At 32.9% G+C, this 15,688-nt stretch overlaps 1 protein-coding gene across 1 annotated transcript; it reads left to right on the top strand.

The window, feature by feature from the left end:
- The first annotated feature begins 8,766 nt into the window (after positions 1–8,766).
- LOC143055305 (trimethylamine monooxygenase-like) lies at positions 8,767–13,446 on the top strand. The gene is made up of 4 exons (XM_076228441.1): positions 8,767–8,967; positions 10,065–10,229; positions 11,967–12,657; positions 12,936–13,446. Exons 1-4 carry the CDS (start codon positions 8,811–8,813, stop codon positions 13,276–13,278), a joined length of 1,356 nt encoding a protein of 451 aa, XP_076084556.1. The 5' UTR covers positions 8,767–8,810; the 3' UTR covers positions 13,279–13,446.
- The last annotated feature ends 2,242 nt before the right edge of the window (positions 13,447–15,688 follow it).

Genomic DNA, 15,688 nt, shown 5'->3' with positions numbered 1-15,688 from the left:
CAAATGAATGAAAGAAATCAATGTGAAAAGGTGAAACATTCATTTAACATGAGAAATTTAACACAAATTTTAAACATAATTACCAACAAAAAAATGTACTTTTTCAACAGTCCTTGTTTCTCAAGATTAATTTTATTTTATTTAAAAGGTATAGTTACATCTCTAGACATACATGTACATGTACAATGTACAAATGTATTACAATGTATGTCTTTGATACAAGTATAAAAATATTCTTATAATATCTTTTTGTTTGAAATGAATCATTTCTACTTAAGGTTAGATGTAACTGCTGAGTAAATGGGAGTTAATTCAAAATAATGGTTTCTATAACTGATTACAAAGTATTGAGTAATCAGAATATGGCAATGCAGAAAGAATGGCCAAAACGCTAAAAATATATGTACTAGCATGACTTCAACAGACTGTAACACATAACACGTAGCTGTATAATACAATATATGTATCTTTTAAAAATATATGTCTCTGATAAGTCAAGTACTACAACACCCTCTTAGCCTTACTCAATCCTGACTTTATGATTAAGCAACTGGCTTAATTACCATTTTAATAATATATTTATACACTCACTAACTCAGAACAAAACAATGTTCACTGTTTTATGTAGGAAGCATGACATAGAGCATCCCAACTTGGATTTTGTTTTCTTTCAAAGTGATGAATATTGTTACAGGGGAGCGAAACATAGCCACTACCTATAAATCAGTTTCATTTACGTATTAACCACATATGATACATTGTATTTCCTTTCATTAATATTTCTAATAAAACATGAAACTTTTAGTATGGCAATTGTCTCAGTTTAAGAAAAAGTGTGAAGACAATTGGAAAATGTACAGAAAATATCAAAGTATTTGCAATTAAATAGTGCCCGGGCGGATCCAGGGGGAAGGGGAATGGAATCACCTTTTTTGATGATCAATGAATTTGAATGGGGCATATATGGTAACCCAACCCCTTTTTATCCATGACTGGACCTGAAAAAAATTGGTTGCATAGATCCGCCCCCGACTTAATCAGTCAAAAATAAGAGGACTCGAGGTCACATGAAACATTGTTTCCCCTTTCAGTCCAGTTCACTTTCATGACCATCCAGTAATTTATACATATATAGACACTGATTGCTATTCTTCATTTTTATCTTTATTCATTTTGTCTCAATTAAAAACGAATGAGTGTGTGATTTTGTAAATAGTTCTTTATACGGTGGCATAGAGGTCATATATGCCCCCTTTGATTTGAAAATAAAAATAATTTTTAACATAAAATCTGCCAATATTTTGTTCTTCTACAATGTCACTACTTCCAAAAATCTTGGACGCTTCTGTTCCTGTCATACACATGTTAATATTGATAGTAGATTTAGATGTCTCCATTTAGCCAGAAATTTTGGTCAGAATAGTAGGCTATGGCTTTGATAGTCAAATAGCAATCTAAATCTTAACTTTATAATCATTTTGGTTTTAGGGAGTCGTTGTTTTGAACCCCATGTACCCCAAATGGTGAGTGACATTCGGGAGCATACACCACTCTTTTTATTCAAGCTTATAAGATTATAATTTTTATTTTCATCAGGAGACGTGTGTACGCCGGGCCATTTGAAACGCCAGTAGAAAAGGCGGATTTTTTTCAGGATTAATAATTTTTGTTGTTATTGCTACACATGCTTGTTCCTGTACCCCTTATTTTCCACTTTAATCCTCCCATGCTTCTTAATCTTATAATTTGACAATATGGAAGTTTTGCATGCTAAAAAAAATGTAGGAAGAAATTTCATCTATTCCTTCCCCTAAATATCAAATGGTAGCTCCCTAAGTATCATGATGATTTTGACAAGTATCGTGGTAATTGAACATTAAGAGCATATGGATTGTTGAAAATCATAACATCGATGGAAAAACTATAACGAACTCTAATCATGCTGCTTTGCTAAGCATAGGTCTTCATTTCAGAATCTGGAATCGTGAGGGCTTATTGAAAGTTATGTGTCTTGGTGCATGTATATGTGAATTCAAAACTATATAAATTCAATAAGAATGCATCTTGAGCAGTGACAAAAAAAAAAAAAAAACACGGTAGGGTGTGCCATTTTTGCCTAAAAATATACCCATTTTAATATAACATTCACTGAATTTCAGTACCTATAGCTATATAAATATTTAAGAAAGAATGACCTGTATGCCAGAGACATAAATATTTTTAATTAATCTGCACAACCTAATCAACTGACTTTGAACATGGAAATTTCGTGCGAACCGGTCGATTTTCTGTTAAACCCCTGTTATTGATCCTTTCGGGATCTGAGAATTTTTTTTTTTATTTCGGGATATCGGGGTTTTGAATTTCTTCGGGACCTCGGTATTTCATGTGTTTAAGCCCGGGATTTCAGGATGAGGACCCCTTAAACCCCCACCCCCTCATCACTAAAAATTCAGAAATATGCAGCTAATTTCTGGAGTTTATTTGGGATCTATTTGAAAGGTAAACTTACGAATGAATACATCATGAACCATAATTTTAGCACTTTACCTAATAATACAAAGTGACACCCTCACACACCCTCTCCCCTTTTATTAGTTTTTTTTTCAGATAAACGAAGTCGAAGGTGTCAAGACAGGTGCAATTTTTTAAATGCCGTTATTCACAACGATATATTTATTATCAAGTTTGCAAATTTCCGAGGCCAGTCATTCTTACTTTGAAAAGGCAGTATTAATAACGACAGAACTTATATCCCCAAGTTATAGAAATATTGAAAATGCTTCAGCGGGAACCAGTAACGTAATCGGGTATTTAGTCCGGATTCGGTTTTCCCTTTATAGATGCAGACGACAAGGACGCGTGGTGCGATTGTTAATGAAAAATGTTGTACCTGGAGAGACGGACATTTGATTTAAAACAAATGGAACAAGATATGCAAACCAAGCAGAGGCGGATTATTTTCAGAGAAGAAGGTCGCTTTTCAGCTTCAAAAATGGGGACGACTTGTTAAACAGTCAACGCAACAAGACTGTCAAGAGGCAGATTCAGATAACTTATTTTGGTAAACAAATGGGTAGATCACTTAGATCGCTTAAACAAACGTTACAGAGTATGACAACTTCACAAACCTTAATAAACCAAATTATGTTAGTCAGAGCACAACACCACCTACTAATATATCATGTTTTTTAAGACCGAACACTTTTAACAGATTAAGTGTAAAGACGATACTAATATGTTTTAAATAATGAAAACATATTTTTACTGTTTTTGTTAAAAATTGAAAAACAGAAAAGGGGTATAGAAAAGTATTAGTCAAACAGATCACGAGGCGTCGAGCCCCCAATAAAAATTTACAACATTATAAAATAAGTGTCACAATGCAATGGCTTGGGCTCCTGACGATGGACATAACCATGGTAAATTATTTTATTCTTATTAGCTATATGAGCAGATGTTCAAAACAACTTGTAATCGATAGAGTTGGGTCATTGGATAGAAGTTGACAGCGATTTATTGAAGTAGTTTGAAAAAAGAGCGAACAGACGAAGGGGTCTAAAATTTACAAAGTCAAATAATTTGAGGCATATCCCTTAGCTATAAATTTGCTTATACATGTTATATGAAACCTTTGGAACTGCAACAATTGTCATGCATGTAACCATTGAAGCTCGTTCGGAGCCATTCATTTTGCCTAATAAGGAATCTGCATTAAGAATAGTCCAATGAAAGTAAAAATAATAAACTCGAGTTAGGTAGACTGCACACGTACTCCTATAAATATGTGAAAGACATTTTTGTCAACTAAAAATCGATAAATATATATATTTTTTTAAATTCAAACAAAAAAATGATTAAGACCAAATAGGAATATAGGGCAAGTACATCATTTTGAATACTTAGATAGAATAATAGACGGCCTACATTGTTAAGATTTTTATCCTTTATACATTGAGAAATTAATATGTATACAGCTTTTATTTGAATGGAATAGTTTGCTTTCCACAATGTTTGTGCATTTGTTTCCTTTATATGTCAAGTTAAATATATATTCAGCTTTGATTTGCATAGAATATTTCACTGCCTACATTGTTTGTAAATTTGTATCCTTCATAAACATGTTGTATGTATGTACAGCTTTAATTTATCAAATAATTTATATTTTTCCCTTATTCAAGTTTAATAGAAAAGTGCTGGCTTCTAAATCAACATTGGTCGATACGAAAAGCCTTTTTTTATTCGACCAATTGTGGATTCCTTCTGTTTCGTGTGTACTAATTTTCTTAGCTTTATTTGCAAATGATTACTAATTGGTATGGACAAACCATCCATTTAACACAGTACAGCCAAACCATGAAATGCAAATTCACAATAATAAATTTGTACTTTTGTTCTTGATTCCCATAGAGTTGGAGTCATAAGCAAACACGAAGCTACAATTTCTTATTTACCTAGAAATCAAAGATATCACATGAACTGTTATGATTCAAATCGCGACTTGAATAAAGGGTCGACTTAAAACTAAACGTTCGTGGACTGTTGTCTCATTTGCAATCATACCACATTTTCTTATGTTTTTATAATCATCAGTTCAATTTTTGATTGCGAACTTTTAAGTTCTCTGTGGCAGCATTTTCGCAAATCTCTCCTAAAATGAACCGCTTTCTAGTAACGCTCTTAACCGAAAAAGTACGTTAAATATCCACGTGTTTAAGATGTCATTTATAAGATGAAGAGGATCACCTGTATTCTTACAGTATTAAAAGACTATCAAGCGCCTTCGTGATCCTCATTAAGCATGGTAAACAAGAAATAATGTTTTCCGTAGGTTCCTAATCGATATGTCTTAATGATAGCAGTGCTGAAGAGCAATTATAAGATTTAAATTTGCCGGATATTCGTGCAATACAGTATCATAATATTTCTACCTCTTACTTAATCTGGAAGCAAAAAGACGATGCCTCTAAAAGCACGAACGAAGTTCACTAAAACCAAGGTGTTTGAAGGAAATGCAACGAACACGACAGTTGCTTATTGTGACATCACCGATTGCTGATTTTGATCTATATATTCGATGGTGCCACACGAGGAACGGGAACCCCATTCCAACCAGAGCATGTGATAATATCATTATATGCCCGGGTTTTGGTGTTGAAATGATCTAGGTAACGTTTGATGGACTGCTCTCTTTTTGGAATGCTGTGTTTAATGTCGACTTATTTTTTGCGGTTGTTCCCTTGGTATATTTTTTGAAAATGCCTAAACATTAACGTTTTCGAACATCATAACAATTACAATGTACTTTAACATGGATATGATATTTTCCTCGTATTTAGCTGACATCATCGAATATTTCATCTAGTTTTCGACCAACAAATACTAGGTGATAAACTTATTCACGTATGTTAGCAATTTGTATGAGACCAATATAAGCATCGTATAATTGTCACACACACGATTCTCAATTCGAGTTAATAATCATTGATAAAGTAAAAGTGGAAAAGAGGAATGACATTTACCATGATAACAATTTTTATAAACATCGTATAATTTTCACACACACGATTCTCAATTCGAGTTAATAATCATTGATAAACTAAAAGTGGAAAAGAGGAATGACATTTACCATGATAACAATTTTTAATGCACCCAACTCACTTCTGTTCCTTCACACTTAATTATGTCCAATTTGAAAGTATACAATATGAAATGTATCATCTGATCTAAAATATTCGCGCTGGGCAGTTTCCCTAAGATCAAAATTAAATGTCAAGGACGGACAATTCATTAATTTTATTAGTATGTCAGCATATAAGAAACAAAGTTAAATGCTGCCAATTTTTTTCTCCTCGAAAAATACAAATTCAACAAAGATTAATAAGGTAAAACAAAAAGCAGATAACTGTATTGTTTGCAATCTCCGACGGCACCAACTAATGATTTGATGGTCGCAAAGAAGTTTACTGTCGACACGTTAGCAGAAAACGCCATAAGAATAAGTGGTGTTATCAAATCAAAATGAACGTCTACGTTACACACGTTGTTTCATTAGAATGAGTATTGTACCATATTTTTAAATATTAACACCTTAACACATATGAAGCGTAAGGTTACTAGTATTATAATTCCATGATAATCCTTGGTATCTGTCTGTCATAGTTTTATTCATTCATTAATTTATCATAAATCTGACCGTTGGCTGTCACCTGAATTGTTGTAGACTCCCAATTCAAGAGACTATAATTCAGTGGTTGTCGTTTGTTGATGTGTTACATATCTTTTTTCGTTCATTGTTTGTACATAAATAATGCCGATTGTTTTTGTGTTTGAATTGTATTACATTTGTCATTTTGGGGCCTTTTATAGCTCACTATGCGGTATGGGCGTTGCTCATTGTCGAAGGCCATACGGTGACCTATAGTTGTTAAGTTGTTAATTTCTGTGTCATTTGGTTTTGTGGAGAGTTTTTCTTTGGCAATCAAACCACATCTTCTTTTTATATCTAGTATGTCAAGGCTTTTAAAAAGTTTGTTTTTGATACACAATGAGTTTTTTCTTGTTCTTATAGTATCGAATTGTCGGTCTCTTGATAGCATACTCGCTCTATTGAGATAGAAAATAAGTTGAAACTGAATCAAACCAGAGCATTAAAAACATTATTTACATCTGTTTCGCTTAAGAGGCTGCACTTAGAGGTCCGAGTACACAGTGATCGTCCCTGATTTTCGTTGTCCAAAAATATAGTCCCTTGTGTTGACAGTGTGTTACTGGCGAATTTTTTTATAACCCTCCAAATTTATTTCTTCATGTTTTATGTCTCAAACAGTAAGAAGTGGGATAAAATTACACTGTGAAAAAATTATTCATGATATTTTAAAGTAAAGTCCAACTAAAAAAGGTTAAAAATTAGCATTTGGGAAGCTGTCAAAAGAATTCAAACCCCCCCTTTTACATACAATTGTCCATATTTGGTGTTAGAGTCGATGAAGTTATCTAAAAATGATATATAATTTGTCCCAAAAGTAGTACATCACACTGTAAAAAATATTATTGAGAAAGTGCAAGTGGGATTTTTTTATTTCCATTTATTGTCTAAAAGAATTGCACTATGAAATAACTGTGTACTCGGACCTAAGATAAGAAATGCAAACAAAGATTGAAGCAAACAGATACATCATTTGATCTCTGGTGAGAAGTTATATCATCAAATCGTACCACATCTTCGTTTTTTTTCCTGCGTGAGGTTAAGTGTCACTAAATAATCCTTATTTTCCTTGTTTAAAGAAAGGTGAAATATCCCAGAGGGAGATTCAAACTGATCAAACCACCGAATAGCCAACGTGATTCACGTGATTCACGTGATTCTACGTGATACAGATTCAAACACAACTATAACTGTGGCCTTGACATTATCTATTCATTAATTTAACACTGGAAATACTTGTCTAGTCTGTTAAGGGCAAAATAATATAATCTGTCTAGTCTGTAAAGTGAAAAATAACATTACTGACCTAAGATGAAATCATGCACTGAAAAATGGTTCAAAGTTGAGATGGGATATGTATTTAAGGAAATTTAAAATAACCTCTTGTATCATTTCTGCAGATAAAATATAAGTGACACTAACTTTTGGAATCAAGTAAGTTGAAAAGTATGTTGTATTGTCATTGATTTGTTTTAAGATCATGTTTGCTAGTTACTTGTTTGAGTAAACAAAAGTTTCGATGTGTGTTTATTTATTGAAATTTTATGCAGCTTTTTGTGTCATTTTTGCAGAAATACCGTATAGCGGGTTATTTTCGCGGGTGTAACATTTCGCGATTTTCATTGAAAAAGGTATACGAACTATTTTTGGCGGTTATTATTTTGTCGGTTTCAAATTTTTATCGATACCTTTGCATGTACAACTTTATATTAGCGGATTTATTTTTACGATTGTGTTCTATCCGTGAAAATAAGCTTAAATTTACACCCTGCGAAAATAATCCGCTTTACGGTAATTTGGGGAAATCTGTCTTTGTAAATCAGATAGGTTGAAAAGTATGATGTCGTTTTCTATGATTTTTGTCCCCATTTAGGTAAGGTTTTTAAGCCAACAAAAGGAAATTACTACAATGAATTGAAATGAAATCATTTGAAACTCAAACACAAAAACAGGGAACCATATACAGTAAATTACATTTTCCCTGTCCATGCTTATCCAAATTTTAATCATTACTATTCTAGATTACTCGGTAAATAACTAACGATACTCTAATATAGATTTTGCTTCTCGCAGGAACTTTTAAACATAAATATGATAACAACAAATGGAAGTTTTTAACTACCTTGACTGGCTATACAGCCCTTGCACGGTCGGGAAAAATGACAATAAATAGAAAACTGAACGTTTAAGTAACTGTGAGCACTTATGAGGAACTGATCGCTCACCAATTTTATTGTATTGTATTATGAAACCAATCCGTTAATACTACTAACAATAATTTCTATTTTGTATATTAACAAACAAATCCGCCGAAGGACAGCCGATGACTTTTGACGCTATTATCAATTGAACAAATTTTAAAACAAAAAATAAAACTTGTAAGCAAAATACTATTTTTATATTTGAACGGTTTGAGATTTTAAGTAAGAGTAACTTAAAATAACGCATACGTACCTTCAGAAGCTTATACGGGAATAGGACAAGAGGGGATAATGAATGAAATTCTCAATAGCCAACATATTTTTTACGATTATAAGATTTCAATTTATTTCAAAAATTTTACCGATTTGCTGTTGTTGGTCCATATTTCTTAAGGAAGACAATGGCAAGTAAAAGGAAAGTCTGTATCATTGGAGCAGGGCCTTGTGGTACCTCAGCATTATTTCACTTTGACCAGATCAGCGATTCTGCGACGGAAGTTGTCTGCTACGAGAAAAGCGACACGTGGCTTGGACTTTGGAACTTTACATGGATGACTGGTAATAATTTATCCCGTAACATATCTTATTTTGCCTGTTCAGATTATCATCCTTATCAAGAAAAATGTCATTCTAACATACGTCAATTAGTTTCTTCGACTGTATTATCTTTTTTTAAAAATAATGTTAAGGTTCAAACAGAAAAAAAAAACACAATACGATACAAATCAATTTTAGTGTGTGATTCGTCTTTAAAACTGACGAAGAATTAAAAATACCATCAAATTACAGATGTTCGATTAGTCTCAAGTCACAGTACAATGTATTTACTTTTTATCGTTAGAAATAATTTTTTAGAAATAATATAAACAACTTCAAACCAGTTGTATCGGCGTGGTGATTGACCCTCCACTTTGTATACATCACCCGTCATGCAAATAAATTTTATGCGAAACGTCATTCTGACGTGCAACGAATAATATAATCAGTCGTCCAAGTAAAGTGCAGCATTTATTTAATTAACTTACATAACGAACCCATAGACCCTAAAGAAGGTATGTTATAAAGCATAATTCTTTAAAAAAAAATGTTTTATGTTTTCGAAATTATTATACTGCATACATTACATGCAAAAATTATACATTCTTAAAATAGCATTGAAAAAAAAATTCATCAAGTGTGTTCGAAAGAGAGACAAAGGGTTTAAAAGGGACATTCAATCTCATGAGTCGAAAATAAATTATCAACTCGATGCTAAATAAGAAAAAGATGAAAATACAAACAACAGTATATAAATCATAACATATACAAAGATAAAGGCTAATCAAAACCAACCCGACTATAAACTACGGGTGATTGCAGGTACTTGTAAGAGTAAGTAGATCCTACTCCACATGCACCGTAATAACTGTATTCTTTTGTTTCAACCTTATATTGCTTCCTATAATATTTCGAATACATATAATAATGTATTATTATTAACTGTTATTTGTTTTAAACAGTTAGGTGTTTATGTTGTTCCATTGTTTTCCATTTGGAGTTGATGTGTTTCCCTTAGTTTCAGTTTGTGACCTGTATTTGTTTCAGTTAAATCGATTTACAACTATTGAACATCGACATACTACTTTCGCCATTATTTACACTTTTTGCTATTCTAGGAACTGATGAATTTGGAGAACCATGTCATGGTGGTATGTACAAACATCTATGGTCTAACGGGCCGAAAGAAGGTCTAGAATATCCGTACTATACATTTACTGATCACTTTGGAAAAGCAATACCATCGTTTCTTCCACGACCGGCTATGAGAGATTATTTGGAAGGTATTATTGCTTTTAATTTGATCGGTGTTTTTTTAACAGTTTAATGTTTTATTTCCTTATAATAACATTAGATTGTATGTTTCATTATAATACGTTATTCTTATTGGCTACACTGCAATCTCATGTTATTCCTTAACTAACTTCATTACACAATAAAATTGATCATTCATGATGACACGAGGTCCCACAATAAAGTGCACAGGTAAATTAAATAAAAACTTTATAAAAATCGTGTTTTCATGATACTAGCTAAAATGTGTGATTAGAAGTATTGAATGCTTCTTTGTGTAACTTCATAGGGTTGAAAAAGCGTTGACCGTGCGCACATATTTAGAATAAAGCGCTTCTGCGCTTCATACAAAATGTACTTCGATCAACGTTTTTACATCCCAATGAAGTTGCACAAAGAAGCATTCAATTCTTTATTAAATTGTGATGACCCCAGTATTGACATACGAACAGCTGTTGATGGTCGTTGATATATTTTAACATTTTGACAGTTGTGCGGGCATAAACATTCGGTAATGCAACATTCGATGAATAAACAGGTCTTAGAAAAGCAGAATATATATATTGATACGGGGTAGCGATGTGAACAGTAATATAAATGCTAACTTAGCAACGATGAAATGTGCGAGAATACTGTACAAGGAATTTTTGGGAAATTACGCATATAATAATACGGCGAAGGAACGTAAGACCAGCTTTAAGATCACCCTGTGCACCATACTTGTATTCGATGCACCATTATACGAGGAGGTGGCAGTATGACCCCGGAGGAAAACTTTAAATGAACTATATACGCATGCAGTATGGACAAGAAAATAGTTAAAAAATGAAGATTTTATCTTATAACTAAGTTAATAGCTAGTTTTTAATGGCACGCCTTAAGAAAAAAAAACCCGTCAATATTTGTGTTTCAATTTCCTGGTGGGAATCATATATATATATTGAAAACTGCAAGTAGCGAGAGGGTATTTACAAGTTGACTTTAAAAAAGGATGATCACTTAGGTACATTTTCCTTAAAACTACACATTCATCTTATAGGGTCTTTGCATCGGAAATAAACATATTTATTCAAAAACCAGTTGTTGGCATGACACGGGTTATGTTCTTCTCATATATGTTATGATGGTATGATGTTAAACCCCTAACGGGAAGGATTGTGCCTGATGTTCATATGATGAAATCATAATCTTTCAGTCAGTTTAATTGAAGTCTGGAGCTGGCATGTCAGTTAACTGCTAGTAGTCTGTTGTTATTTATGTATTATTGTCATTTTGTTTATTTTCTTTGGTCACATCTTCTGACATCAGACTCGGACTTCTCTTGAAATATTTTTAATGTGCGTATTGTTATGCGTTTACTTTTCTACATTGGCTAGAGGTATAGGGGGAGGGTTGAGATCTCACAAACATGTTTCACCCCGCCGCATTTTTGCGCCTGTCCCAAGTCAGGAGCCTCTGGCCTTTGTTAGTCTTGTATCATTTTAATTTTAGTTTCTTGTGTACAATTTGGAAATTAGTATGGCGTTCATTATCACTGAACTAGTATATATTTGTTTAGGGGCCAGTTGAAGGACGCCTCCGGGTGCGGGAATTTCTCGCTACATTGAGGACCTGTTGGTGACCTTCTGCTGTTGTTTTTTTCTATGGTCGGGTTGTTGTCTCTTTGGCACATTCCCCATTTCCATTCTCAATTTAATTCATCCGTTAATTTAAAATTATTCTTATAGGCAGGCTTGTCAAGAAAAGCAAATCAGATATAAAACGGTTTATCAAATGGAACACTGCAGTAAGATATGTGAGGTACAACAAAAAGTCAGATGACTTTACAGTAACAACTGAAAATCTGAAGACAGGTCAGACATTCGACACCAATTTCACTCACGTGATCGTTGCCGTAGGAATATTCAACACTCCAGACAAACCATACTTTGAAGGCATCGAGACCTTTCCTGGGAGAATAATACATTCACATGACTTTCGTGACGCTACACAGTTCAAAGGTCAGCGTGTGTTGGTTGTTGGAGCAAAGTATTCGGCAGAGGACATAGCGTTGCAATGTCTTAAATTTGGGGCCACAAGTATTGTGACGTCTTATAGATCGAGTCCAATGAATTTTAAATGGCCAGTTGGAATTGAAGAAAGGCCATTAGTCAAGAAAATTCAAGGCAAAGTTGTACACTTTCTTGATGGCAGTTCTACTGAAGTTGATTCAATCATCCTGAGCACTGGTTACAAGTACAAATTCCCATTTTTGGAGGATAATTTACGTCTGTCTTCATCCCGTACTTTATATCCTGCTGGCTTATACAAGGGATCCCTGTGGTTACAAGAAGGTAACAAGAAACTGTTTTACATGGGAGTTCAGGACCAGTTTTTCTCTTTCACAATGTTTGATGCACAGGGGCTCTGGATATGCAGGTATGACACACCATTGTTTTTATTGTTTCGAAATGCATGTTTAATAAATTAGACAGTAGTTGACCGTTTTTAATATTAAGCCTTGTAGCCAGTGACTCTGTATTAGAGTGATTTAACTCACCCAACATGCCCAAGCAAAGTTGCCTTTAGAATTTATCTGATTTTTTAAGACCTTTAATTAATATTCCTCGAAATGGTTGTGTAATAAACAATATATAGAAAATAAAATACACATGATACGTAAATAACTGTTATATTTCTTTTCTGTATTTATTTAGGTATATCACGGACACGTTACCAAACAAACTAACGAATTGTGAAGAAATGAAGAAAGAAGCACAGAAATGGGTACAGAGATGCAGAGGCTTGAAAGGAAACAATGAACAAATTGACTTTCAGGCTGATTTTATCAAAGATCTGAGTTATGGAACTGGATATTCGCCCGATGCACCTAAGGCAAATAAATTTTTCCACAAGTGGGATATCGATAAAAAGGCGAATATTGTAAGTTACAGGGACCAACAATTCACATCACTTTATTCTGGTACTGAAACTGCTCCGTGCACCAAACCGTGGTTTCAGAATTTTGACGACTCAATTAGCCAATTTATCAAGAGATAGACTTATTATATATGTTCAACTATCATCGAATGACATACCCCTAACATATAACATTCTTAAACAGTGTATGCTTTCTGAATGTAATATTGTATTTTATTCTTACACTATAAAAAGTATGCTTAATCATTATATTCTTATATTTTAACAACATGCTTGATTAAAACACCATAACAGCTTAGCCCAAGTATTCTTTTTTGTGTGCTTTAATAATTAAGCTTGTGATATTAACACTAAATAGAAGCATTTTCTTTAATCTAACCTGCACCAGATCTTGTCATACGTATGAAGAAATGATATATCAAAATCATCAAATGATTTAGTAAAATTTTTTGATATTACAATCTATCAGTCGTCCCACTATCTGTTTCTCTCCAGTTATCTCTTATAACGGCTTGTAACGTTAAATATGTTGACTTTGTCTTACAGCTTTGACCCAATAATATCACTGACGTCATTCTAAACAAACCGACGTTGATATATTTTACCCAAGCCATTTTCTGGTTTTCTGAATGATCATATCACTTGTTTCTATCATGCAAAACAAGCAAATATAATTAATACATCGATTCTCTGGTTGTCTGCATATCGATATAAAAAATATATCAATATGCTTACAACCAAATAATCGATACTTATACAGAAATAAAGTTTGAAAAAGACAACTTTAGATTAGAAACCAAGTGACAATTAATAGAAATACGTAAAAGCTTCATCAATGAGCTACCAATATTGTACAATACGCTGCAAAGTCATGCAGGTTATACAGGAAATAAAAAAAAAAAAAAAAAAAAAAAAAAAATATTGTTATGAAACAAAAAGAAAAAAAAAGAAATGCAATGTTAATCGAATAAAAAAAGAAAATCACAGATAGCTACCAAGAGCACCCATTAGAATTGAGGCTACAAAATTGGAACAGGTACGCTTTGGTTTATTGATATGTTTGTTAGAGATCCACCTAACATTACAGAGTAAAGAACATTCATCAACCACAATGAATTATTAAAATCAATTGAAAAAATGCTTGACTATCAAATTTGTACAAAATATATAAAAGATAGAGACATAAACCTTATGCTACTCGTAGTGCCAAAAGGTGACGAAAGCTCAAATACAACTTTTCAAAACTAAGGTTTTCCTAGACAGAATATTAGTAAGGACACCAAACGACTTAATGTAGAGAGGGTGTTAACAGTCTGTGAACTTGTGAAATTTCCAATTTTAACATGTAAAAATATCGAAAGGACGTACAACATCTAGGAAGCAATACAAATTATGTATGAACCACAATGACACTTCCAAACAAGATCTTTTATTCCATAAACATTTTGGTAATAGTTTGAAGTAATTTTGTGGTAACTGAATCCCTGAATTATAATTTCCAACTAGATATACATTAAAACAGACAACACCAACCATTTATCTCGAAATAAGACGACATTCAAGGACAAGCAGCACCGACTAACACGTGATTCATATAGTATGACCACACGATCTATATAGCCTGGCAGGGTTCAGACTTCACAAAGTTTAAAATGCTCATAAACCACTCTATACATATCTAGACAAATCGTGTCGAAAGATAAGCTCCAAAAATATATTCACAATCGAGATTTCAACAATTATGTTACGAATGTGTACCTTAAACACTGATTATATGTTTTATTTTGTCTGTCCGTTTTTTATGAAAAGAGAAATATTTGATATCGTGTAAAAAACTAAAAAAATACTTGCTTTAACATGATCTGATATGTACTGAAATGTTCCGTTTTGATTCTTGTCAACTTATATTGTAGAAACTGATTGAAAGAAGTAAATATGTGTGGTAACCTAGCATACAAAAACACATATCAGATAATTACATGGCATTTTGCATACTAGTAGCAAATGTATTTTTAGCCAAAGAGCTTAATGCTTGATAGGTGATACTGACCAATGGATTGTAATACGTGCATATTTGATATGAAAAAATACATGTTATGATTTTTTTTATCATAAACTTCAGCAGAAAAAAATACTTACAAGTACTTTTTCAAAGGCATTTTATTAAGCTGAGTTTTACTGAGCGTATTGGTATGTGTTTCTTTATGCTACATTGAATAGAGGTATAGAAGAAGTATTGAGAACTTATCAAACATGTTTAACCCGCCACATTTTTGCGTATGTCCCTGATCGAAAGCCTCTTGCCTTTGTTAGTCTTGTATGTTTTTTTTTAAAATTTTAATTCATTTATATGTTTTGGAGTTAAATATGTCGACCATTTGTCACTGAACTAGAACACAATTTAATACAGGGACCAGCTGAGGACAACCTATGTGTGCGGGATTGTCGGGTTGTTGTCTCTTTGACATATCATATTCCTCCTTTCCATTCTCAATTCTATATTGTATCATAATTGAATCCCATCAAATAG

Source organism: Mytilus galloprovincialis, chromosome 12 (assembly GCF_965363235.1).
Source record: "Mytilus galloprovincialis chromosome 12, xbMytGall1.hap1.1, whole genome shotgun sequence".
Lineage (NCBI taxonomy): Eukaryota > Metazoa > Mollusca > Bivalvia > Mytilida > Mytilidae > Mytilus > Mytilus galloprovincialis.
This window is presented reverse-complemented; position numbering and strand designations above follow the sequence as displayed.